The sequence below is a fragment of the Microtus pennsylvanicus genome, chromosome 22 (assembly GCF_037038515.1).
Source record: "Microtus pennsylvanicus isolate mMicPen1 chromosome 22, mMicPen1.hap1, whole genome shotgun sequence".
Taxonomy (NCBI): domain Eukaryota; kingdom Metazoa; phylum Chordata; class Mammalia; order Rodentia; family Cricetidae; genus Microtus; species Microtus pennsylvanicus.
In genome coordinates, this window is record NC_134600.1 from 9669741 (window position 1) to 9694482 (window position 24742).

The 24742-nt window shown below is 46.0% G+C and overlaps 1 protein-coding gene across 5 annotated transcripts in view; it reads right to left on the reverse strand.

Moving 5' to 3' along the window:
* Positions 1-588: 588 nt before the first annotated feature.
* Inpp1 (inositol polyphosphate-1-phosphatase) overlaps positions 589-24742 on the reverse strand; it is a 30289-nt gene continuing 6135 nt past the window's right edge. For 2 of the 5 annotated variants that reach the window (XM_075956018.1, XM_075956020.1), the window contains 5 exons: positions 11670-11914; positions 9219-9279; positions 7325-7525; positions 4275-4449; positions 597-2691 (listed from right to left, as the gene is read on the reverse strand). In XM_075956018.1, coding sequence (XP_075812133.1) covers positions 2139-2691; positions 4275-4449; positions 7325-7525; positions 9219-9279; positions 11670-11873 — 1194 coding nt within the window. In that variant the 5' untranslated portion in view covers positions 11874-11914 and the 3' untranslated portion in view covers positions 597-2138. Of the gene's footprint in view, positions 2692-4274; positions 4450-7324; positions 7526-9218; positions 9280-11669; positions 11915-19639; positions 19780-24742 lie in introns of those variants that run through there. The other 3 variants (XM_075956023.1, XM_075956022.1, XM_075956021.1) reach the window with 3 other exon arrangements.

Here is a 24742-nt window from a genome sequence, read left to right on the forward strand (position 1 = left end):
AATTGAAATATACATTACTGCATATTCGAAGCTATTATCCAATATTTGGGAATTTGTTGTTCATAACAGCGTACAGCCACCAAAGACAGAAATAAGGGGGGAAAATGAAAAGATAAACAAAAACGGCAGAACACAGGCCATGGAATAACACTCAGCCTTAACAAGGGGGAAATGCTGACATACGTATAACATGAATGAAGCTAACATGCTAAGTGAAATTAGCTATTCACAAAATAGACACAAAAATTTGACTCTGATTAACTAAGGTAATTTGAAGTAGCCCTGCCCATAGAGACAGGGAGTGGAATGGTGTTTGCTGAGGGCTGGGGAGGGGACGGACTTTAATTAGGCCACACCCCTGAAGAACCCCCTAGGCAACTATGAGCAGCTACGCAACAGAAGAATCTTCTTCCCTCTTCCGCCTTGGTCCATTATTTTCTTTTTTCGTAACCTCCGTGTGGAACCTTCTAAAATTCCCATGAAGTCACATGAGCTTCTCTGCCCCTCCCATGAGGAGGTGTCAACAGGCCAGAGAGTTTCTGGGACTCACGTGTGTGATCGCAATGGAAAGGAAGAACGAACGGAGGTCAGGGCTTCTGTTCTGTACAGGGTCTGTCTCAACTTTATTATCGTATGAGAGTGTGGACACGATGCGGGTGCACACATGCCCGCGTGGAGATCCGAGGACAGCTTTGTGGAGTCTGTTCTTCCGTTCCTCCTTGAAGTACGCCCCATGTTTATTATAGTATTGACCACAGCAGTCAGGATTCTGGAATCACCGTGCGTGTTCTGCAGTGTTTGTCAAAGGTCCTGCAAGGCCGACTGATTTGAGCTTTGCCGTTATAGAGCTGAATTCTCTCTGCAGTCTAAAAAACAAACTCAGGAGCGAGGAGTAGAATGTCGTCGACTTAGAGCTGAGGCGGGGAGTGGGGGGGGGAGTTAGGAAGAGATATTGGTAAAAGGGGATGAAATTTCAGTTAGAATGTTCAAGAAGAGATCTACCATCCAACATGGTGACTGTAGTTAACAGTGGGGCATATCCTGGAAGATTACTAGTAATATTTGTCGGTCTCCTCATCACAAAGGGTGAGCTATTGGTTCCATGTAGCATGCGCACTTCAAAGAATCACAAGTGTACAACATAAATATACATACATTATTTGTCAACTCATTTCTCGAGTTTAAGAATAACGGAAGAAACAAACAGTTCTGACTTCCTCCCAGTAACTTGGGTATTAACGTGGAAACAGCCATCAGTACCCAGAGAGCACGGAGGGACTGCAGCCGGCTGAAGGTTCGCTTGATCCCTCCAGTGGACACCACCAGGGTGACCTGGGCTGCGGAAGGACACTGCACAGCTCTAAGACTCGTTAGTGTGGCAAAACAGAGGGTCGCACTGGGGTTACAGTAGAGAGTAAATAGCTATGCAAAACAGAGAGAGCTCTTTGCGCCACCTCTTCTGCTTGGCCTATGGTAGGAGGTTAGCTATCACTCCTGCATATACATTTACACACACATGCGCGCACACACACACACGCGCGCGCGCGCGCACACACACACACACACCTCTTCTGCTTGGCCTATGGTAGGAGGTTAGCTATCACTTGACTGCATATACATTTTCCCTCCCCCCTCCTCTCTCCCCATGCTTTCTCCAGTCTCTGTGTATCTCTTCTTTTTGTTTCCTGATTTCCAATTCCCTCCCTGCCTCCGCATCGAGCTTTTACTTATTTATTTTAAAGGAGAAACACAAACTATTGAAAGCCTATGCACTTGGCTCCATTATTCAGATCCACAGTTCTGGATCTCCTGCCTCAGGCCCGAAGCACAGATTTCTTCTCCAGGATGAGAAATGAAACCCAGCTCCAGCCTGGCTCCATTCAGCCATTCTACTCCAGCCGGGCAATTTCACTCCTCCCTTGGAATTTTATTGAAGGGTACCAAGCAACATTAACAGAACAAGGTTCCCTGTAAGAATATCATATGCCAACTTAGTTGTGACATGAATGTCATTAATTTACAGAAATTAACATTATGAACACATAACGGGAAAATGTCCCTGAAAAGAGGCAAAGGAACATTAAACAGACAGCACAAAGGGGTTCCGTTCAGCTTTAGGGTGAGTTGAGGTCAGGGCCCTATGTCTGTGTCTTCAAAGGTCCGAGGTTTTGGATGAGGCAGCTCAGGAAAGTGTCCAGCCGATGCCTGGACCTATAGGCTATCAGTCCTCCCTTGTTGGCCCAGAGATCCACTCCGGAAGCACCTTTGTTTTCCGTGTGATACAGCAATTGTGGTAAGTCCAGCCCCGGTTCGGGATTTCGCGCCAAGCACTCTTTCATGTCTACAATGCCCCCACCCATGGCCCTCAGAATGGCGTGGGCGGCACAGGAGTCCCACTTGAACGTGGTGTCCTCTGAGAAGATGTAAATGTCAACCAGGCCTTGGACTACACAGAGGCTCTTGTAGCCTGCCCCCGCTGCCGGGAAGACGCCGCCTCCGCACACTCGCGACAGCGCCGCTTTTATGGTCTCGTTCTCGCTGGTACTGATGACTGCGGAAAGGGGGAGGGAGAGCTCCCCGTCTGAGTTTTCAGTCTGGGTTTCACCGCCGGTCCCTTTAGAGAGGGCGATCTGCGGGGAATGGATGTTGGTCCCCATGTAGGAGAGGCCCCAGTAGTACTGCCCCGTCCACCTGCAGGAAACAGGTTTAGCTGGTGATTAGCACGCTGGTTGACGCCGGCGCCTTTCAAATATAACGATATGAAAAAATGAACAATGCCTCAGAGCAAATTGAGTTTTAATGATCCCGAGCCTATAAATGGACATCAAGCTACTAATTAATTCTAAGCTGACTGCAAGCAAGCGCCTGTGTTTCTGTGAGAGAAACACGGACTCTTTACCTCGCCTCAAACCCAGCTGGGATAACACTAAACCTGCTAGGATCTCTGACCTCTAGGAACAAAGCCAAAACTCAATCCCGCTTTTGTTATTCAAAGTCCCAGAGGGAAAGAGACAGGTCTAAATCTTGCAAATCTCCTCCTCTTTATTCTGTGTCTCTAAGCTTCACTTTGACATCAAACACCAAGTAAGATGGCCTCCTGTGGTTATTGTTGGCAATAATAGTAATAACAACTTTGTCTATCCACCTCCCCTCCTGTCAGGGGCTCTATTTACAGATGAGAGGCTACCTTTAAGGAAAGCAAGTAACTTGCCAAAGTGGCCTGGATCCTTAAGTGGTGAAACCTGAAATCAAATCTGGTTCACTCCTGAATCTGAGGCCCCCTGGAAGCTGGCTTTGGAGTCCTCTTGTGTCTCTGGAGTGCTGGGCTTACAGGGTCCCTAATTTTTTTTTATTTTTTTTGGTTTTTCGAGACAGGGTTTCTCTGTAGCTTTAGAAGTTGTCCTGGAACTAGCTCTTGTAGACCAGGCTGGCCTTGAACTCACAGAGATTCACCTACCTCTGTCTCCCGAGTGCTGGGATTAAAGGCATACGCCACTACCGCCCGGCTGTCCCTAATGTTTTAATGACCTTTTAAAACATTACCAAAATAGTTTGAAAAAAAATGGAGTAGAGGAAAATTCCAGAAGCTTAAACTTTTAACTCTTAAAGAACAAAGGATTCTTATCTAAAGCAACCCGAAGATGAATGAACACAGGCAGTCCTGTTTTTTTCAATGAGAAGGAAAAGAGTCCGCTGCCTCTGCTCAGACGTCAGCCCCCAACACAGAGGCCTGGCCACTATCCAGGCTGTGATAGGGGATTGGTTGAAAGGTGGGGGCGGTGGAGGACCGCTTCCACACTGATGCTGGCAGTACTTGGAAGGAGTTCGAGTCAACCCTGGCCATATTGGACAATAACTCCCCTAAATACTTTCCACGTTTGGTTCTGCATTTCTTCCACCATTATACAGAAATTCACCTGGCCACATAGTGGTGGCATCTACCGTGTTCCAATGAATCAGAGGACAGCATTGAGCATTAATCTACATGTGTGGTTTTGAGTGGCATTTAGAAACAGGAATAGGGTTGCTATATCTCAAATGCAAAGCCATGGTTTCTCCAAGACCGAATTAATTTCTTTTAAAGCACCAACGTGCACTTACACCCAAGCAAAACCCTGCCAAATCCAGGACTGAAGAGAGGAGGCATCTTAATTCAGCCCTGTGGACTCACAGTGGGAAACCCCATAGAACCCAGTTGTGAGAAGGCCATGTGGAGTGACCATACTAACACGGAAGGCTGAAGCTGGGTGACCAAAACCGGAAATGTCTTTTACCTTAGAGTAGTTAGATTCTGAGACACAAAAGGCTGGTTGATGACTCCCATCAGGGGCACGCCTGTCTGTATGTCATAGACACCAATCAAAATCGTCACACACTGAAGCCCACTGGGGAAGACTCCCTGGTTGGATTTAACATCGGCAGAACCTTTAATATACTGATAGGTGGAATCTGAAAAATGAAACAAACATACAGGCACAGAAGGGTTATTAGATCATGGTGGATCGATCGAGGATTTTTTTTTTATCCTGTATAAATTCCCCTTCTAATTTAGTAATCTATCAGATTTCATCATTGGGCGCTGCCTGCCCTGAATCATTTGTATTCTTATATATCATTGCTTCTATTGCATTCAGTGTATGGGAACTTTAGGGAAAAATATGTTGTCTTGAGACAGGGTCTCTGTGCGGCACAGGCAGGTCTCCAGTTGGAGATCTTCCCGCCTCTGCCCTGTAAGTCTGAGAACTCTTTAAGGGGGAGAACATGGCCACAGTCCTGTGGAATCCAATACAGCACCTTGCATATAACAAGGCCTCTAAGGCAGCTAGGGCCAGGAAGATGACTCAGTGGGTAAAGTATTAAAGGCACAGGGACTTGAGTTGGGATTCCCGGCACCCACGCAAGATGTCAGGCAAAGCAGGTCCCTCTTCAAAAGCCCAGTGCAGGGGAGGAGGCGGAGGCAAGAGGCTCTCTGGGGATTGCTGGACTGCCAGTCTAACAGAATGGGTGAGTTTCAGATCAGGCAAAAAAGGAATGAGAACGACACACTACAATCTGTGCTGTGCTGTGTGCACAGGAGCGCACGCACACACCATTAAAAACACACTGAAGAGGCCAACAGCTCCTGATAGCTGGCGGGATGTTTTGTTTTCATTTTTGTTTTTTAAGAACTGTTACTCATCAGAGGACTGGAACAATCTGAGATGGAAAAGCTTCTAGGGATCTGTCAGATACAGAATGGCCTCTCATTGTCTTCATTCATCTCTCCAAGCTGCAAGGAAGGAGATGATGAAGCCGGCCTAACAGGGAAGAGGGCCGGCATCACAGTGCTTGTGAGGGTTGATCTCGGTTGTCAGCCTGAACGGATCTGGGATCAACTAAGAGGTACAGATCTGGGCGTGTCTGGAGGTGTATCTGGAAGCATTGTGGAGGGGGCACAATCCTCTCTCAGAGTGGGCAGTGCCTTCCAGCAGCCCGTGGAGGGGGCACAATCCTCTCTCAGAGTGGGCAGTGCCTTCCAGCAGCCCGTGGAGGGGGCACAATCCTCTCTCAGAGTGGGCAGTGCCTTCCAGCAGCCCGTGGAGGGGGCACAATCCTCTCTCAGAGTGGGCAGTGCCTTCCAGCAGCCCGTGGAGGGGGCACAATCCTCTCTCAGAGTGGGCAGTGCCTTCCAGCAGCCCGTGGAGGGGGCACAATCCTCTCTCAGAGTGGGCAGTGCCTTCCAGCAGCCCGATTGTAAAGATGTATGAGGCAAAGTGGTACTGATTTTGCCTTCCTGCTTTCCTCCTTGCTGGTGCAAGCACCTACTCTTCAGCTGCTGCTGCTGCTGCTGCTGGCATCCTTCACTGACATAAACACATTAGCATCTCTGAACTTTTGACATGGACAGAAGACCAGTAGTCTCCAGGGATTCCCCAGGCCTCAGGGCCAACCGGCACTGCTAAGGCTTCCAGTATGGCAGACTGAGCAGCTACTGGCCTCATCAGCATGCAACAGGTGTTGGTGCCCTACCAAGTCCCCCTGAGTCAGCACACAGTGAAGACCGTGCCCAGCCAAAGACCCAGGGACACAGACAAACACCCATTCAGGGTGGAACTAAGACCAAGGAGATGTCTTTCCTCGGAACTGTAAAAACATCAATTTACCCTGACATGACCAGAGGCTTGGGTGGAAATTTTAATGTTCATATCCAATGCACTGATTGCATGCTATGCAGCTATCTGATGTAAGACGAGCCGCCATGTTGTGTTGTATGTAGCACAGGACGCTGAGAAAGTATAATGTTCGCCCCCAGTTGCGTCAAGAGGAATCGACGGGGGAGATGGGAAAGTCGGGAGACGTGAAGTCTAGGGACCTTGTAGAGACAGAGCTGTTTCAGAAGCATGCACGGGGGAGATGGGAAAGTCGGGAGACGTGAAGTTTCGGGACCTTGTAGAGACAGCGCTGTTTCAGAAGCATGCACGGGGGAGATGGGAAAGTCGGGAGACGTGAAGTCTAGGGACCTTGTAGAGACAGCGCTGTTTCAGAAGCATGCACGGGGGAGATGGGAAAGTCGGGAGACGTGAAGTCTAGGGACCTTGTAGAGACAGCGCTGTTTCAGAAGCATGCACGGGGGAGATGGGAAAGTCGGGAGACGTGAAGTCTAGGGACCTTGTAGAGACAGCGCTCTTTCAGAAGCATGCACTCTAGTGACAATTCTACCACAACAAGGACTAAGGCTTGGGAGGTTTGACGCCGGCTTGCCGGTCACCTAAGCCCCATTCGGCCATTTCGCTTGACTACCGTTTTGACTGTTGCCTAATTGAATGAGTAGCCCACGATTTAAAGCTCACAACTCTTCCTAAAAGCACCGGTTTGGGCTTAGTGTTTTAAAATCTGGAGATCCAGCCTGTACTAGCAGACGGCAAGAATCTGTTAGGACGGTACTCTCTCTCGGAGAGGTGCTCATCGTGGTCACTTCACATTCTCACAGATTTACCAGGCATTTAAAGATCCATTAGTGGGCTGGAGAGATGGCTCAGCGGGGGCTGGAGAGATGGCTCAGCGGTTAAGAGCACTGGCTGCTCTTCCAAAGGTCCTGAGTTCAATTCCCAGCAACCACATGGTGGCTCACAACCACCTGTAATGAGATCTGTGCCCTCTTCTGGCCTGCAGGCAGAGTACTGAGAATACTGTATACATAATAAATAAATAAATATTTTAAAAAATAATGATAACGAATGTTCCAGGAGATCTAGACTATTTAGTTCTAATGGTTTCTATTTCCTGGAGCCTCCCTGACCCCTCAAGAACACTGGGCACAAATGAGTAGCAGTCCCGCACTTACCTATGGGGTCCACCCAAATCCCCAGAATTTCCTGTGGGACCCTGATCTCCAGGGACTCCAGAGTGGGGTCACTTAGGTCCACATCCTGATGCACCACCTTCGCCAGGGCTTCAGACGCCGGCACGTTGCCATCCAGGACTCTGCTGAGAAGCTCTGCTGTCTCCTCCTCCGTGGACCGCAGCTCCACAGTGATCTTTTCCCCTAGAATGAAGACAAATTAGAAACGCCGCTTGAGACTTTCAGGGAGAAGACCGGACCGCGGGAGGCAGAGGGGCAGCGAGGAGAGTGGGCAGCTGAGCTGAGCTCTTGGGTTAGGTGGGTGCGGTATGTCCACAGCGCTGGTTCGGAAACCCTGCCAGGATCCCCTGCGGCTCTTTATAAAGCAGTGGACACTAATGGCTCTGTGGCATCCTCTTGATGGAGAGGTTAGGCTCCAGGACTCAGCCTGCTCCCCCAGAAAAGGAACTGCAAGGGCAAAGGTTTGCATTCAAGGAACTCCACACAAAAGTTGAAATTCTTCAGCTTCAATAATTATTCTGTTACTTAGTTTTGTCTTTTGACTCTTCTCTGTCCATGTTGGAATGTTACTGGAAAAAACCATAGGTCTTATCCACATATGGAAATGCTTCTGCTTTTTCCTGTAATGCTGCTTTTAACAAAAATATTGTTTATACTCAGGAGTATCAGATGAAGCATTAAATTAACTGTTTATGAAACAGCCATGAAAATGTAGGACTGTAAATTAGGATGTACTGTGTGATACTCATAATAGTTACTTTTAACTTTTGGAAGTGTGAATAAGATTTCTGTCTTCTTTCTTAGAGTCATAGGAATGTATAGAAACTTTTAGACACATAGAAATGTATATAAAAAGCCAGGGGAGAGGTTCATGCCTGTGGTCTCAGCTAGTCTGGGAGTTGAGGTGAGAAATGACTAGAACCAAGAATTTGAGACCAGTTATAACCCAGCAAGGTCCCATCTCCAACAGAACAACAACAAAAGAAAATTAAAAGGTTGGTACGGAATGGTGGGGTAGGAGGTCCTTCTGTTTATGTGTTGCTTTCATTGGTTGATGAATAAAGAAACTGCCTTGGCCTTTTGATAGGGCAGAACTTAGGTAGGCGGGGAAAACAGAAATGAATGCTGGGAGGAAGAAGGGCGGAGTCAGGAGAAGCCATGGATCCTCTGTCTGAGATGGACAGCGCTGGTTAGAATCTTTCCCAGTAAGCCACAGCCACGTGGCGATATACAGATAAATAGAAATGGGTTAAATCAAGATGTGAGAGTTAGCCAATAAGAGGCTAGACATAATGGGCCAAGCAGTGATCTGTGTGGTTAATTCGGGGTTAAGCTGGCCGGGCAGCCCAGATGAACAAGTGGGCCCTCTTCCCTGAAACAGAATGGAAACTTCTAGTTAATTCAGCTACCTTTACAGAGGTTCTGAGACGAAATGCAGAGGGTACCGGAGCAACACCATACATTACTTCAGGACTGAGGGATCTGCTACACACTTAGCCCAGAGCTGTAGAGTCCAGGGTGTCCCCAAATGGGTTTAAATCCCTGCTCAGGCACTGTCCGCTCAACTGTGTAAACAAACACCTTTCTGGGGCATCAATCATCCCATTAGGTTTTCAAAAGGCTATAGAATTTTCCCAAAGGCTAGGTCACGATGGCTAAAATGCTGATAAATTATTCCAAGACCAAGAAACCACCTCACCTCTCTCTAACTCAAACACCATCCTATTTTGAGGTAGCGCCTATATAAAGCTTTACATTTAAGCATGTGATGCTGTTTATACCCAAAGTTTTCTAGCATTCATTTATTTTATGTTCCAAGTTAGAAACTAGAATACTATGATTAAGTGATAGAACACATGAAGGTTCTTCTACTTACCCAAATCATTTGTAAATTCATTGGATTCTTCGCCAAAAATTTTTTTCCCCAAGCCTGGAAACTGAACGAGTCAGAGTTTGAAACACAAACCAACAACCCCCAGCCCCACAAATCAGTTCTGAAGAGAGTTCCATAAGTTAGATTTGAAACTCCAAACTTTCCTAGTAGGAGTCAGCCTGAGCGTGGAAAAAGAAGCCAGCTTCGTTCTGGGCTAATATTGGTTCTGTCTAATATTTTCTTATTCCTTTGCCAGTCTAGAAAATGTAATCCATGACTGAGATCAGGCTTCTTTATATGCTGTGAGCCTTCTGCTGGAGTGCCACAGGGCTGGACGGCCACAGGGCTGGGAAGCCACAGGGCTGGACAGCCACAGGGCTGAACGGCCACAGGACTGACCGGTTATAGGGCTGGGATGCCACAGGACTGGGAACATTTATTAACCCTGCTCCTAAACACCAGCCTGTGAAAACTCATGTTATTGGCTAATGTCCTTAAAATAATTTCATTAAAAATTTTTTTTTATAATTTATTTTTGCATTTTAGGTATATGGGTACTTTTCATATATGTCTACACATCAGAGGAGGGAATCAGATACATCAAAAATGGTTGTGATCTGCCATACGGCTTCTTGAAATCCAACTCGTGTCCTCTGAAGAACAGTCAGTGCTCTTAACCACTGAGCCGTCTCTCCAGTCCCTAAGAGAATTTCTAAAGGGAGAAAAAGACTAGAAGGTAATCTTAGGTTTTATTTTCATTTTCAGATAACATCTCTGCACCCGTCGGTGTGCCAAAGGAAAAAAAGAAAGGAGGAAAAGAAAGAGAAAAAGAAAGAAGCCCAGCACTGTAGGGACCTATGACGTAAGCATGGGTATAGCGTGAACTGGGATCGAGTGAGACTTTCCTCAAATGTCCATATCAGTGTTCACATGAACACATTTCACTCCTGGCCCTCGGAAGATACTTTTTCTCAAAATACGTGCTGACTCCCATATTCCTGCTATCTTCAGGGAAGGGACTGCCTCACATACTCTAACATTCCCGGATGCGCAAAACACAAGGGCCACACCACCTGCTATTCTTTGGCTTTTGCAAAACAGAACCGGGCCTACAACCGGGCTGGCCCTCTGCCAGTTCCCCCACACCTGTTTCCAGAGCTGTCTAGAGGAATGCAGGCGGAAGGGATCTGAAATAAAAATATCTAAAGCAGCTCAGGTGGAAAGTATTTGTTTCATAAATTCCGGCAGCCGTTCATGAATAATTGCCTGGACTTGCTCTAATGCTGGAGGGAGGGGGGTCACATATTAACCCATAAAAGTAATGTTGATACGTATCCAATCCGGTTGCTCAACCGGCCCTTGTGTATAACTGTCTCCATCAGTAACAACAACAACAACAACAAAAAACTTCCTTCATTGAGCTTGCCAAAGCCAGGTAGAAAAGGGCATGAAGAAGAAACAGTCTGTGGGGATTTTACGTAACTTAGGTACTCTCTTCTCACGCCCGTGGTCAAGATTTTACTTCATTCTAAAATGATCCTCAAATTTAAAAAAATTCATTAAAAATATGAAAGTGTTTTTTTTAAAAAAATAATTTTCTATCATAAAGCTCCATTCTTTTAAATTAGAAAAAAAAAAGAGGTGGGGAAGGGATGATATGAAAGCCAACCGGAACCCTAGTGGCCACACACTCAGAACCATTTCCTACGTTCAAGAGCTGTCAGGCTGTGCTGTGTAATTTCGGGTCACTTATCCAAGCTCCCTGTGGCACCCGGATCACAGTGGAATAATAGTTCTTTGTACAAAACTGTCGCTGGGGTTCACCAGCGACAATTCGCGAAGCCAGAGACACATGTACATGCGTCTGCTGGCATCACTGTTAGGATACTAATACATTAGCTTCTTCTGGTCACTTCCACACTGAGAACCACAGTCACTGGTCATATTTTTATAGGAGGATCAAGGGAGATTTTTTTACCCAATCCCAAGCCCGTAACCAAGGTGAACGTTAGGCAAATAGTGAAGTGGATATACTGGGACTAAGGAGTCAAAGCAAGTGAGCTAGTCCTTGCAAACCCGCAGAGAGACGCCAGCAATCCCCAGCGGCAAGGAGAGTCTAACACTGGGCTTTGGAGGGACCTTAATTGTGTCCTGTCGCAGAGAACAGGAATTATTTATTAACAAGGAGCTCATCAATAAACCAAAGAGTCGACTCTATGAACTCATGTTAGAATTCTGAGTCCCCTCCATTTGTTCGCTTTTCGATCCTTCATTGATTTCCCGCAAAGACCATTTTCGTAATAGTGTAATGAAAAATAAGGGAAGACCAGAAGATGCTCGTTTGGCTCGGGGATATCCTGAGGATCAGTAAAAGACCCGCTGTTTTACTCAGAGAGAAGCAAGCAGAGTGGCAGAGGCAAGCGGCTCGCAGCCACCTTGGCCCTGACCTCTCACCTTATTCTCCATGTTCTGCTTTACGACTTCCTGCACCAGCACGTCGGCCAGGGTCTTGAAGTCCGCCGCGAACTTCTTGTTCTTCTCCGCATCTTTCTTCTCCTGCACGAGCAGCTGGAAGAGGGCCTCCTGCTGCCGGCACGCCCGGGCGATGTTAGCAGCCTTCTCGGAGACACGGAGCAGCTCCCGGAGAATGTCTGACATTTCTAAAGGTTCCCCTGCCCTCTGGCTCCTCTGGCTCTCGGCTGGAAAAGCGCAAGAATGTGAAAGAGAAAGCGGTCAGAATCAGGGTGCCTCTCCCACTAACGCCCCACTTGGCAGCCACCTGTCAGCAGGGTTGAGCTGCCAGGGGACACCACATTTTCAGTGGGCTGACTATTGAAACTTAGTTCTCAAATCTTGTAAAAAACAATTACACTCTCAAAAACAAAACAAAAACTATTACCCAAAGAACTGGATTTTCAGGGAAAGAAAAAAAAAACCCTTTGAATAAGAATCTATATTGCAAAGCCCTAGCAAGACGGAAGTACCAGGGCGTCGGAGGAAAGCCGGATTCTTCTAAGGACCCTAATCATAACACAGTCGTATCATGAAGATTAACACAGCACTCTCTGTGACAAGGACGAGGGTGACAGACAGTCACACTGCCACCTCCACATGGTAAGCGGCAGAGCCCGCAGAGCTGCAAGCACTGTGCCCTGAGGCCACTCTTGGGTATGAAGCATCTCACGGGCAACTAGGGTAAAAAATGTTCCAGAGGCAAATGCCATTCTTCACCAAGTAGCAGCCTACACCACGACGTGAGGGGCAAATTGCACCTTGCCAGGACCAGAGAGCTCTGGATTCTCAGATTCATGTGGCATGCATAAATCTTTTTCTTCCTCTCCTCTCCTCTCCTCTCCTCTCCTCTCCTCTCCTCTCCTCTCCTCTCCTCTCCTCTCCTCTCCTCTCCTCTCCTCTCCTCTCCTCTCCTCTCCTCTCCTCTCCTCTCCTCCCCTTCCCTCCCCTCCCCTCCCCTCCCCTCCCCTTCCCTCCCCTCTCCTCCCCTCTCCTCCCCTTCTCTTCCCTCCTCCCCTCCCTGCTCCCTCTCTGAAGCCTTGACTGCCCTGTAACTCTTCTCTGTAGCCCAGGCTAGACTTGAACTCGCTCTGCCTCTGCCTCCCAAGGGCTGGGATTAGAAGCGTGCACCGCCACACCCAGCGGCGGAAGTCTTTCTACTGGGCCTTCCTGGACAGGCTTCCAATTAGCAATGGGATTCTTGTTCTAAGTGTGAACCGTTCTGTTTCCCTTCAGAGAGAACAGCCAGCCGTGAGGATTATCTGCCCTGCGCTGCCGTTCCGGAATGAAGCGTAGGGGGTTGAGTAACTTCTAAAGGGTTGCACAAGGCTGAGAGGCGGGGCTCAGGATCCCTTGCACACAACACTAGGTTTCTTCATCATCTCAACTGTTTCTTGAGACTGGGAACCCACTCAGCCGTGAGATGCTGACGCAGGGGCGTGGCGACCTGTTATAGCTACGTTGTCTAAATCTGTTTTCCTTAAGGCCCACTGCCTGAGGAAATACTTCCTCAACAGAAAGGAAGGAAAAGTGGGTAGAACAAGGAGATATCCCCCTCGTTCTTCTTTATCCCTGGTCGTCATCTCTGGAGGTCAGCAAGGGGACAGATGCTAACTCTGACACTGGGCCCGGAAACACACAGGTTCCCAAGGACCCGCTGGCATAATTGTACCAGTTCCTCCTCCACCTATCTCATCAGTCGGTACTCTAAAGCTTAGCTTAATCTGTGGTAAGAAAGTTAAGAATTAAAATATTTTCGTACAAGGTAGACTAAAATTATTTGAAGTAAGGAAGACTTTGGGACGACATTTTTTTCTGAGGCAGGTTCGGTTCTCATGCTGTCCAGGCTGGGTTACACTCGCTCTGTACCTGAGTGTTGATGCTCCAGCCTCCCCTTCCCATCTGTGATGGCAGGTATGCACTAGTTTCTAGTCTACTTTCTATTGCTGGAATAATTGCCATGGCTAAACCAACTTGGAGAGGAAAGGGCGTATTTGGATTATACTTCCGGTCATAATTCATCCCTTGGGGACATTCAAGGCAGTAACTGAAGCTGGACCTATCGATGAGTGGTGTTTCACAACCTGTTCCCTGGCTTCTGCCCAGCTAAGTTTTTCATAAAACCTAGGGCAGCCCGCCTAATGACAGCACCACCCATGACAGGCTATGCCCTAGGTCAATTAGCAATGGAGAAAATGCCCCACAGACATGCCCATAGTCCAGTTTGACAGAGGCAGCTCTTCAGCTGAGGTTCCCTCTTTCTAGACACACCAAACGGACAATAAAAACTAACCAGGGCCACCACATCTGGCCTAAAGATAATCTTTTTTTAATTAATTAATTAAATTTTTTAAAAAATTTTGAGACAGGGTTTCTCTGTAGTTTTTGGTGCCTGTCCTGGAACTAGCTCTTGTAGACCAGGCTGGCCTTGAACTCACAGAGATCCGCCTGCCTCTGCCTCCCGAGTGCTGGGATTAAAGGTGTGCGCCACCACTGCCCGGCAAGATAATCTTGGGTATATGGGTGAGTGTGTATGCCCATGGGTGTGCATGAAGGTACAAGTGCCTGGAGGGTCGTGAACACATGGGTTTGCATGCGTGTGTAGATCCGGGCTTGCTATCTTGTGTCTTTCTTAAACACTTCCCCACGTCATATCTGAGACAGGGTATCTCATTTAACCTGAAATCTACAGGTTGATGAGACTGATTGGCCAGCCAGCAAGCCCCAGGGATTTACCTGCTTCTGTTTCCAAGTGCTGAGATCAGGAGGTATGTGGTCATCTGTTTCATATGCGGGCTGAGGAGCAAACTCAAGTCTTAAAATTTAACGAGTCTTGTCATTGTAATGAAGTTTTTGGTTTTAGATTTTTAAGTGGGGGGTGTGTGTTGCATGTGTATGTGTCTGTGGTACATGTGTGTGCAGTTGCATGTATGTGTGCACACATGAGAAAAATCAAAGGTCAACTTTGGGTGTGTTCAATTGCTCTGTACCTTGCTCTTTGAGTAGGGTCTCCCACTGAATCGTGAGCTCTGTTGCCGTGTGTGTCTGGCTGACCCTGAGTTCCAGGAATTCGCCTGTCCCTGCTGCTCACCCCAACTCCCCACCCCAGCTAGGGTTACAGGTGTGCACTGCCGTCACCACGCTCAGCTTTCTGGGTCCTGAGAATCAAAACGCAGGTCCTTGCGGTTGTGTGACTTTCCGATATTTGAGACGGGTCTTGCGAACCTGACCATGCTGACCTTCAACTGGATATATAGTTCAGCCTAACCTTGAACTTCTTCCGATCTCTTCTCGCCTCAGACTTCCAAGTAGCTGGGGTTACAAGCCCAGCTAATAAATGGCATTTAAAAAAAAAACAACTAAAATTGAATCAATAAGAATTCTAGGGCTCCTTGGAATGGTTCAAGCAAAATGTGGTACTAACAAAACTTTCAAGATCTATGGGATAACACAGTTAGAAGGCAAGCAACCACAACTTTGTAGAAGTCCTATATTCTGAGACTCAATCCTGCTAGAAGGTTCACTTTACTTTGATGTGGCCGAGTACATCAATAGAAGTAGCATTCATATAGCAACCCTACTTGAACTCAGAAATAATTTATAGCATGTAATATAAAAAATACTCGCCACAAGTGATTTTATAAAACAGTACAAGCAGAGAGATGCATACATATCGTTACTATAACTCATGAGCCACCAGAGTACAAATCCAGGGACCCCACTATTATTAGCAAATATTCTGCATTACTCTAAGACCAAGGAGTCAACAAAGCAACAGTATCTGGGTTCTTTCTTATTTAGAAGCAACATGGGGGGATGTAAAGCTCACTTTGAACTTGAGCAAGATACGTATCAACTGTTTATCACATTCAGTGGCTTCAAAAATCAATGTTTTATCTGAAAAGAAAAGACTATACCGGTTCCACCGCTGGCTTAGCCTCTGCACCATTGCCTCTGGAAACCTGGAATTCCTCCGTTCTACTCCTGGCTTATTCTAGTAGCAGCCCTTTTCCCTACCTGAGCAGATGTTTCTTAGCAGGTACAGGAACTTGGCCAAAAGGAGAAAACTTTCAGCTCTGACTTGTGGCCGGTGATGACCGGGGTACGGGCTCTAGAAACTCACAGCGCTGCATCTGGTTTTTCAGGTCCTGAGGCGTCCTACGTCAATCTCAGCCTCTTTTTCTTCTGACCCAATACACCGCTCGCTTGTCCCATTTTGTCAGGCTCCACATGGTTCTGGGGTTCCTTGGCCAGGGTCAGTGGAGACTTTCCCCAGCCAGCCCAACCATCACAGTACTTCTCCAGCTCATTCCCTCTCTCTGGAGTCCCTGGTCGCAAACAAACCACCTCCTACAGCATGGGTCCTGAACTGTCTACGTTTCTGGCAGCTTTGCAAGTTTGTACGCCTTGTTTCTGGGAGACAGAGGCAGCGAAGCCCAGGGTGTTGAGGCCATCTGGGACAACACAGAAAGCCCTTTGTCTCAACGAACAACTTTATATTTGGCTGGCGGACCTACTATACTTTCTGGTGGGAAATCTCATTTCTTCCCCCAAACTCAAACTGTCTGCCTTTATAAGCTCCACCCTTATCTCGCTCCACCCTTATCTCTGCCCATTTATCTTAGCTCATTCAGGCAGGTAAGAAAACAGCCGAGGGCATATCACCCTTAATTGGAACCCTTGACGCAAGTCATTTCTGAAAAGAATAGGGGTAACAGCAGCAAACAATTTCTCCAGTTTTCTATGGGAATTATCTTTCAAATTACCTTAGAAAGCTAATTGAATTTATACAACCATTAATTGCCTCACTGCTCTCTTTGGGGATGGTTGGCACCTGACGGTGGACGGTGAGAATCTTAATGAAGCCTTATAGGAAAGATGATTCATGCACAGGGCTAGACAGAGCTTGTTCTAAGTAGCGATTGTTTTTATTTGTAGGTCTGTGTGTGCGTGTGTGTGTGCACGCTAGCTCGCTCGCACACACACGCGCGGTGCTCCTTGAACTCAGTTTGGTCATATGTCACTATTTAAGTGACAGCTGTTTTCCCTCCACTCTCAGAAAAACCCTTTTCTCATAAGCAAGTGAGCAAAGCCTGTGCTCACACGCATTGTAAGGAACGCCCTAGGTACTTGTTCACTGTCCAGCGATGTCCCTCTTAACCAAATGCATGACGCTGGCGATGGGGCTAGACAGGGGCCTTGATCGTGACGGGTACCCAGTTCTTCTTGTATTGATTTGCTCTTTAAGACTGGACAGCCTCCTGGTCAGAGACTGGCAACTTGTCCGTGTGTCCTCACCTGGCCTCTTTTGGTGCCCATGTAACTCAGGCATGTTGTCTGTCTGTCTGTCCTCACCTGACCTCTTTGTGGTGCCCATGTAACTCAGGCATGTTGTCTGTCTGTCTGTCCTCACCTGGCCTCTCTGTGGTGCCCATGTAACTCAGGCATGTCTCCCTCTTCTTAAGGACTCAGTCAGGCTGGATTAAGACACACCCATGGTTTTGGCTGTGTTTTTACTTTTTTGGCTCTTTTGGAGGGCCTGCCAACCAGCTCTGAAATAAATCACATGGAGGCTTATTCTTACTTATGGATGCCTGACCTGAGCTTGGCTTGTCTCTAGCCAAGTTTTTTCTTAAATTATCTTGTCTCTCTTTTGCCTCTGGGCTTTTACCTTTCTACATTTCTGTATTTCTTTCTTCTTATTCCATGGCTTGCTGTGGTGTGGTGATATTTCATTTGTATTTTAATAAATAAAGCTTGCCTGAAGATCAGAATACAAAATAGCCACCTAGTCGGCCATCCAGGCCAGGTAGTGAGTGCACACATCTTTAATCCCAGAAGCCATACTAGTTAGCCATAGAGGCCCAGGTGCTGGTGGTGCACACCTTTAATCCCAGCACTAGAGAGGAATATAAGGTGTGACAAGGCAGGAACTCACTCTTTCAGTCTGGAGATTTCATAGAGGTAAGAGCTCTCTAGTGGCTTGGCTGCTTTGCTTTTCTGATCTTCAGATTGAACCCCAATATCTGTCTCTGGGTTTTTATTATTCATGCTGCACTGGGTGGCTAGGTGGTTGACCCCTGAAGTCGCCCTTCTTCTCTCATTCCCAGATCTTCTCTCGCTTCCTCCTCCTTTGAGATTTATTCTCTCTGCCTGCCAACCCTACCTCTCCTTTCTCCTGCCTAGCTATTGGCCGTTCAGCTCTTTATTAGACCAATCAGGTGTTTTAGACAGGCACAGCAACACAGCTTCACAGAGTTAAACAAATGCAGCACATCTTTTCTTTCGTTTCTGCATTTAGGACACAATAGGGAAATGGTTGTGTGTGTTCAATCCATACACACATTTTGTCAACTATTTCCCACTCATGTTTGGTTGAACCCACGCAGGAGGGTGGGTCAATGTATAGGACGTCACAGTCATGGTCTGAGGTACGGGGGTCAAGGCTTCAATGCCGTCATGCCAGAGGAATGCAATCCTTACCTCCTCTCCAGAGAGAGGCCAACACAACCCCCCCCCCCTTGTCCTCTGTCTTCTGGCCAAATAGTAAAAGTGGGATAGGTTGTCCTTCTTGTGTGGTCAAGAAATTTACTTCTGTGAGATTGATTTTCCAGGTAGCTGATACTCTAGCAGCCAGCCTGGTGGGGACACAGTGAGCGTGGAAGCAGCTTCTTGGCAGCCTTGGTTTATAATGAGCCACCAAGCCACTTTTCAGCAAAACAGACTTCGTTCCTCATCATCTCAGACTAAACCATGCATATATAATATACACATGTCTATCTATCTGTCTGTCTGTCTGTCTATCTATCTATCTATCTATCTATCTATCTATGTATCCATCCTTCTATATGTGTATATATATATATATATATCCATCTATCTTATTATCCTATCTATCTATACATACATATAAAGACAGACAGACATAAAACTGTGTCCTGATATCAGAGACTAGAGTCTCTGGCTTTGGGAAGCTTTTCAAATCTAATTGGAAAAATACTAAAAAAAAAAAAAAAATGAAGTAGGACAATGAAAAAATAACACAGCAAACCAACAAAAAAAAATCACGCAGGGGATGTGAGGGGGAGGCCATGGTTCATTCTTTGAAGTGCTTACCACACCACTGCAAGGACCTGAGTTTTGATTCTCAGGACTCAGAAAGCTGAGCGTGGTGATGGCGCACACCTGTAACCCTAGCTTGGGGGTTGGGGTGGGCAGCAGGGACAGCGAATTCCTGGAACTCAAGGTCACTGCAACAGAGCTTAAGATTCAGTGAGAGACCCTGCTTAAAGAGCGAGGTAGAGAGCAACCAAACACACCCAAAGTTGACCTTCGGTTTTCTCATATGTGCACACATACATCCACCTGCACACACACGTAACACACACACATACACACACACATGCAACCTGAAAACCCCCAAACAAAAAAAAACCTCATTACAACAGGACTCATTAAATTTCTACCTATTCTCTTGTCTATGATGGAGGGCAAGACAGATCTAGCAGTAGACGGGCCTCTGATCCCAGCAGTCAGGAGGAAGGAATAGAATGGGGAGGGGACAGTGTTCAAGGTGAGTTCAAGGCCTCGGCTATGTAAAACCCTGTCTGAAAAGAAAACCCAAACAGAAATCTAAATCAGCTCTGGGGCTAGGGCTATAGTTCAGATGGAGCGCCCTTGCCTAGCACGCGTGAGCTCTGAGTTTGACTCCCAGGATGAAAAGAAAAACAATACATTCCGAACGGTTTACAGGTATTTTAAGAGGCAACGAGCAGTATAATATGAAAGGCACAGACCTTGCAATCAAACTGACCTAGATTCTACCCGTAGTTCAGCTGCGTGCTGAACGACTCAGGAAACCTGCTCAGCCTCTCTGAGCCTCTCCTCATCTGCAACTGGGGGCTAAAGCTTACCTTCCCTTGATGTCTGAAGTTCAAATGAGGTGTCCCGAAAGGCTCCAGCACCGAGTCTGCACACAGGAGCTAATAAACAGCAGCTCTGACTACAGAATAGGACCTCAAAGACACCCCAGTCATCCGTCCTTCTCTGAGAAAGTCTGAGGCCAGCAAGTTATGTGGGTCACTGAAACCTTTGCTGAAAATTTAGCAGTTCATTAAATCCCAAAGCCTGGGAACTATTTGTAACGCTGTGAACAACCCAGAAAAAGTCCCTTTATGTAGGCCAGATCTGATTGCTTCAGTTTCTGGGCGTATGGGTGGAAACTCTGGCTCCTGGAAGCTGTGCCATGACTCTGGCCTCATGTCAGACCGTCTGAAGGTGGCTCGGAGAGACACTTTTCTACGAAGGGGGTGTTTTGTCAGGAGACTCAGGCTTCTAAGGCCCAGGCCCGTTTTTCTGAGATGTGCAGATGCCCTCCTGGTCACCTGACCCAGAGGAATCTGAGCAGGCAGCTTTACCAGAGACTTGCGATCCTGCCTTTACGTTTACTGGAAGCTAAAATGTCTTCCTGGTTGAACTTCCTGCCATCTAGCCATCCAAGATGTCTCAGGAGCCAGCATTACGGAATGGGATTGCCTGCACTAGGACCTGGGTGACCATTGTCCCTCTGTTACAGGCCCTAAGTCTTACCTTTCAGTCACTGAGTTCTGACTTCTTGCCCACTGTCTCTGTGCTCTGGGAACACGACACATTTCCGTGAGCTGTTCGTCCTGGCTCACCTGCTTCCCTCTGGGTTTCTACCACTCTTTTTCAAGGGCAATAAACTTGAGTAAGTACCTCATAAAAGATATCCAAACTCCTGACCACAAATGGTCAATAAACAGGTGAGAAAGTTTACCTTGCAGGTAGTTAGGAAAATACAACTTCAAATCTCAACAGGATATCACTACGAGCCCAAGGGAACCGCTTCCATAAAAAAGACCAACATGTCTGCATCTGGATGAAACACAGAGCAATCATCTTTTACATAGTGGAGGCCTGGACGAAGCTGGTGCCACTGCCTGAAAAGCCACTTTCAGAATGTTGTAGAATGTTCACTTTCTGCAACAGAAACGGTGATCCGTGGTCGGGCAGTTTCCCTTGTTCACATATCCCAAATGATGTATGCACACAGGCATCAAAATATGTCTTCAAGAGTGTGTGCATACATCATCCTTCCAGTGAGCTAACGCTGGCAGGAACGCAAGTAACTATCCATAGTAAAATGAAGTCAACTCTAGCACATTTGCACAACAGTGGAGATGAATAATTGCAAGAGGACACAATACAGAAATAGCTCACGAAAACATTCTGTCATCAAAGAAGGCAGTAAATTGTATATGGATTTAATTCATTCCAACACCCAAGTATGTGCCTGCATGTGTGTGAGTGTGTGTGTGCGTGCATGCATGCATGTGTGCAGATTGTGCCAGTGTGTGCGTGTAGGTGACTGTGTGTGCGTGCACGTGCATGCATGCATATGTGCCTGTGTGTGTGCGTGTGTGCACGCATGCATGTGTGCAGATGTGTGCCAGTGTGTTTGTGTGTGCCTGTGTGTGCGTGCGCGTGTGTGTATGTGTGTATTTAACACATGGATGGAAAGCAAAAAGCCTCCAGCAGAGCCATTTCTGGATCCTTCAGCTCCGGTTCCTGGGCTGAGGGAGAACAGGAGAGAGCTATATGGCTAACCTGGGTCCCTAACACACTAAGCATTTGTTAATTAATCTGTGTTCTGTTTGGCAAGAGATTGAAAACATATCTGATTTCTTATAACTCTTGGAGCATACTCAGAGGGGTTCAACACACGCTGACGGATAAATTTCCCCTTGGCATCATAAGCATAGACTCCACCCTTGTCTTGATACTTATGTTTAACAGATGTTTCAAGATACGGAAGAGAGCAATACAGAATTCCAAATGTAACATTTACCCTTAAAAGCAAAAAGACTGAAAAGAGAATATGTATAATATGATTGATCTAAAAAGCTCAAAGCACTAAACCATATGTGCAGCTCGTTAAAGTCATAGAAATATCTAAACAGCCGGGCAGTGGTGGCGCACGCCTTTATTCCCAGCACTCGGGAGGCAGAGGCAGGCGGATCTCTATGAGTTCGAGACCAGCCTGGTCTACAAGAGCTAGTTCCAGGACAGGCTCCAAAACCACAGAGAAACCCTGTCTCAAAAAAAAAAAAATAAAATAAATAAAAATAAAGAAAGATCTAAACAGAGTACTCTTGCATTTCTGGTGATCTTTAAACCATAAACTGGTTAATATTTATCTTCCTGGTCTCATTCTTATTTTTATTTCCCCATTTTTCTGTTAATGAAGCTTATAATCGCTCATGTTTTTAAAAGAGGCTCGTAATCATTCCCAGAACAAACCGGGGTTGTGCACAAGTCCTGTAAATTCTGAGGAGGAAGCTGAGTAGGGGTGAGCTCTGAAATCGGGCAGTTCAAACGCTCATTGGAAAGGCTGCTAACAGGGCTGGGGAGATGGTCGGGAGAGATGGCTTGGCAGGTAAGAGCAGTGGCTGCTCTTCTAGAGAACCCGGTTTTAATTCGCAGCCCCCACTTGGCTCACAAATGTCTGTAACACCAGTTCCATGGGCTCTGACATTCTCACGTGGCCTCCCTGGGCACCAGACACGCACTGGTACATATATACGCATGAAGGCAAATATTCATACACATACAAAAATTTAAAAACATGTAAGCTGCTAATAACGAAAAACCAGGGCATCACTTTTTTTTTTAAACCAAGTTACGTTTTCCTTAAGCAAAATTAAAATTTGGTCATTTTAATTTCCTCCTTTGATGTTTGTGTCATCCTCCTTTACGCCAACGGGAAGCCTACCACTGTTACAGTGTAAATGCACACATTTAAATACCAACTGATAAAGTTACGTGAATTAATTTAAATATAGATAATTAATTGAGGAGATCTAAAATATTTAGTCGTTTAAGGTTAAAACCCACTTTGTCTTTTTACTCACTAGGTTCTCCTGCCATTTGGTCTGGTCATGCTGGGAATCTACCAGCCACAGGTATGTTCTGTAGTGATCTATTACTTGTGTTTTAATACATAAAGTTGGCCTGAAGGTCAGAGCGCAAAGCAGCCACACTAGTCAGACATAGAGGCCTTTTATCCCAGCAGCCACACTAGTTAGCCACAGAGGCCAGGTGGTGGTACACGCCTTTGATCCCAGCACTAGAGAGGAATATAAGACAGGAGGACACGGGTCTCAAGCTCGGTCTCAGTCTGAGGATGCCTGGAGGCAGGATTGCCATTCCAGTTTCAGTTAGAGGTAAGAGTCAATGGGTGGCCACTTTGTTTTCTGGTCTTCAGCTTGAACCCCAATATCTGTCTCCGGGTTTTAATCATTTGTACTATATCTGGAGCCCAACATTTGGAATATAAATTCATGAAAGAAAAACCATTTGCCTGTGGCTTTACAGCCACTGGTACAGGTCAGAGGTACACATGGCTGGAGTCACCACCCTACCGGCTAGGTTTTTCTTTCTTCTCTCCTGGTCGGCTCTCCCTGAGCCCCCTTCTTGGGCTGTTGCCAAACCACATAGCTGCCTTGAAATCCAGTAGTAAAGCTTTTGTTGTTCTACGCAGCAGCAATAAATCTCACATCTTCAACAACATAGTGGGAAATTTGCCGAGAAAATTGGAAACCTTAAGGGAAGAATTAGTTAAAAGAGTTTTTTTTTTCTCACATTCAAAAATGGGAAACATTATTACAGTGGAAGGAGTGTTAGATCTCTGTAGGAAAATACACTGGACAATTTGAAAATGGAACAGTTAAATGAGAAGATAACTAATTTAGATAGGATTTATACAATGTCAGTTGTAAACATTATCAACATTATCATTTTGATCACTAAGAAAGTTGGTTACTCTGAGTGCTAAGATACAGGCCTTAGAAAAACGTAATAAAACAGATCACAGAGATATTCAAATTCAGGCAGAGGAATTTAATGGAGTATCAATTTCAACACTTCGTTAAAAGGTTGGAGAGGAACAGCCTAAGGTTTTCAAACAGAAATTATCAAACGGCAGAGGCTCTGTCACAGATAACTGGACTCTCGTGCCACTGTCAGATTTAAGGAGATTCAATGAAGCAATAGTCTCATATGGCATGCATTCACTTTTTGTGAAGAAAATGTTAAACTCGTGGTCAGTTTGTAATAGTATTATCCCAAACGACTAGATAGAGTTGGTTAAAGCTGTTTTAAAGCCTGGTCCACGATTACAATGAAGAACCTGGTTCAGAGAAGACACTAAGATGATTGAACAACAAAGTAAAATTAGAGGTATGGAAATCTCCCAGGATCAACTTTTGGAGAAGGAGATTATGCTAATGTACAAATGTAATTCCTATATGATGGTCACATCCTGGCTTTATGCTGTGCAGCAGCTTTGAATGGTTGGGACAGAAGTGAAGAAGGAGAGAAGATCGAATCATTTATTAAAGTCATACAGGGTCCAAAAGAAACCTTCATGGATTTCTTACAAAGGCTAACAAACTTCTGGATTTTGAAAATGCTACTTCTCAATGCAAAAGGGTAATTAGGCCATTAGAGACAAGATCAGCACCCTTGGAAGATTGGATCTGAGATACAATTAACACTGAACTTCATAACCATCATGAAGTACGAATAGGAGAGGTGATTTCCAGAGGTTTGAGAAAAAAATTGAAATGTCAAGTATTATAATTGTGGCAAACAAGGACACTTTAAAAGGTTTGTAAACATTCCTAGAAACAATGTTTATTCTAAGAATAATTCAAACAAAACGCCACCCCATTATGGATTAGGCAGAAGGTGTGGAAAACACAGGCATTGGACTAATGAATGTAGATCAACCAGAGACATTCAAGGCAATCCTTTGCCATTTGGGTAACTCCAGACCTCTCACAGACCCCTATGCCAAATCCGGGTCAATCATTTCTTGCCATCATAGAGGAAATTCCTTCCCAGAACAATTAAAGAAACCAATACCTATTATAAGAAATTGTACTGCTTTGGATGATAGAATAGCTATAGAAGACAGAACAACAACAACAAAAAAA